This window comes from Seriola lalandi, unplaced genomic scaffold (assembly GCF_002814215.2).
Source record: "Seriola lalandi dorsalis isolate HSWRI2012SDOR001 ecotype SW California unplaced genomic scaffold, Sedor1 jcf7180002054671, whole genome shotgun sequence".
Classification (NCBI taxonomy): Eukaryota; Metazoa; Chordata; class Actinopteri; order Carangiformes; family Carangidae; genus Seriola; species Seriola lalandi.
The window spans coordinates 753,293-755,543 of record NW_019525224.1 but is presented as its reverse complement, the minus strand read 5'-3'; the positions used below and the strand labels follow the sequence as shown (position 1 = coordinate 755,543).

The 2,251-nt window shown below is 41.3% G+C and overlaps 1 protein-coding gene across 1 annotated transcript in view; it reads left to right on the top strand.

The window, feature by feature from the left end:
• Positions 1-2,251, top strand: part of cdh13 (cadherin 13, H-cadherin (heart)) — a 310,913-nt gene that overhangs the window by 278,556 nt on the left and 30,106 nt on the right. Inside the window, exon 13 of the mRNA XM_087177984.1 lies at positions 749-982. Coding sequence (XP_087034110.1) covers positions 749-982 — 234 coding nt within the window. The remainder of the gene's footprint in view (positions 1-748; positions 983-2,251) is intronic.

The window sequence follows — 2,251 nt, the reverse complement described above, 5'->3', positions numbered from 1 at the left end:
AACACACACACACACACACACACACACACACACACACACCCTAAATTGTCTGCAAATATTTTTTTCCTTGAAAAGGTGGAGGAGACCCATTTTCCAATTACAGATCTTGTCTTTAGGTGTTAATTGCTGACTGACCTCTGGAGCTGTTGTGGATGCCATGTGGGTTTTTTAATAACCTCTAATCGCGGTGAAACAGAGAACAGTAATAGAGAAGAGCCAAGCTGCTTTTTAACCCAGCATCCTCCAATAAGGTGTAATCTCATACAAACACAGAAGCCGGCCGTGTGCCAAGTCAAAATGCTCTTTTGCAAACATGAGTCACTGTGATTCATTTTCTTCTGGCATTGAAATGACACATGAAACAAAACACGGTTTTGTTTTGTTTGGGTTGAATTAGGTCAAATTAGGAGAAAAGAGCAGGATGGATTTTATTAAGTTCATTAGCATCTTGGTTTGTAAAAGGGATCCGGTTTTAGATTTCACCTGGGAACATTTGCAGAATGAAAAACATTTAGAGGAGAATTGACTTTAGAGTTATCATGAGTACACCATGTTTTATTGCAGCCATATTGTATGATTGGTCTTTTCACATCAACCTAGATCATTATTGTTCACATTCTCCACAGAATGACGAGCATCCAGGCCAACAGTCGAGGTCTTAAGTGTGCCAAATGAATCAATAAAGACCTTTGCCCTTTCTATCTATATCCTCATATGTGCTGAACTTCTGTGTTTTGTGTGTCTCCAGGCAACCCTCCAGCCACAGGTACTGGCACATTGGTCATCCACCTTGAAGACTACAATGACAACGCCCCCTATGTTGTCCCATCGGTAGCACGAGTATGTGAAGATGCCCATGATATGAACGTGGCCATAGTTGGGGGACGGGACAAGGACCTCCCACCTAACGGCGCACCCTTTAAGATAGAACTGGGAAAACAGCCCGGCATTGACAAAACATGGAAAGTTACCAGAGTCAACTGTGAGTATTTAATTTTCAAAAAAGATTTGTATGCTTTCATGCTCATATGAGCATTTTTAGATAAAATTAAGTTTAATAACAGGAAATGTTTCATCTATTTAAAAACATGAGGCCTTTCAGCCATCAATAAATCTTTCATACAAGAGGCAAAACCTTAAGACCGCACCACAAAACAGGTTTTATGGAACTGTATGTGAGTCACTTCTTTGCTGTTATTATACCCTCACTATTTTTGTTTTCACCAAGAGCTTTAGCCTGTACTCACAGAGTTGCCAAAAAGCACCCAGGGGAGTGTAGGAATAAACATAAATGAAGAAAAAAAAGATGTGAGAGGGGTGAGAGAAAGCTGCCAAAGCACAAAAGTAATTTTACTTGCAAAAATGTTTAAGGGTTAGTACACCTGAATACATTTTTATTTCCTGTTACAAATGCTGAATATAGAGCAGAGCAGTCTTAACTGCAGATGCTCATATGGATCACGGGATGATGATGATCAGATGAGGACGCAGAGTGAAATGACACAGGAAGGGAAGGGGGGAAGGAGGCAAGAGAATAGACAGACAACCAAGACATTGATTCGGGGTTGCATGACCAACAGCGGTGTCTGTGTGTGTTTGAGTGACAGAGCAGAGCTAAAACCTGCCCAGAGGTATTTGCTGTGACTGACAGCGGGAGAGGGAGGTACAGACACTCCTCAATCACCACTGCTGGAAAAGACAGATAGGGCCAGCAGAGAAAGAGCGCGTTCCAACTGAGATGAACTGCCGCTGTGCTTGTCTCAGCTGTGTGTGCATGAGTCTGTTTACGGCTGTGTGTGTAGAACCAGGAGAGCAGGTTGTTATACCTCGGCAGTATATCTCTTTATAATAATAATAACAGTTTTGCATGGACTCATGTCCAACAATTGATTTCAGGTCTCTTGTTCAATAATTGGTTCTTTGGACACAAGCAGATACAATTAACAGCATGCTATTCAATTGTTTGTTTGTTTTTATCAGACAAATCTCACTTTCAATGGCAGGCTTATTCATAGGCATTCACACGCACCCTTAAATTTTGAATCTATACGTCAGGCATCACCAAATGGCGGACCGCGGTCCGGGCACGGGCCCAGTGAAAATTATATTATAATTATAATATTAGGCCTAATAAAAAGATAAATCATTCGTGCATGGGCAGCTAATTTAGTTAATACGACAGAAACGTCATCAATAGCCAAGCCAATCAAATAGATTGTTTACCTTTCAGCACCAGAGAATAGAGGGGGGG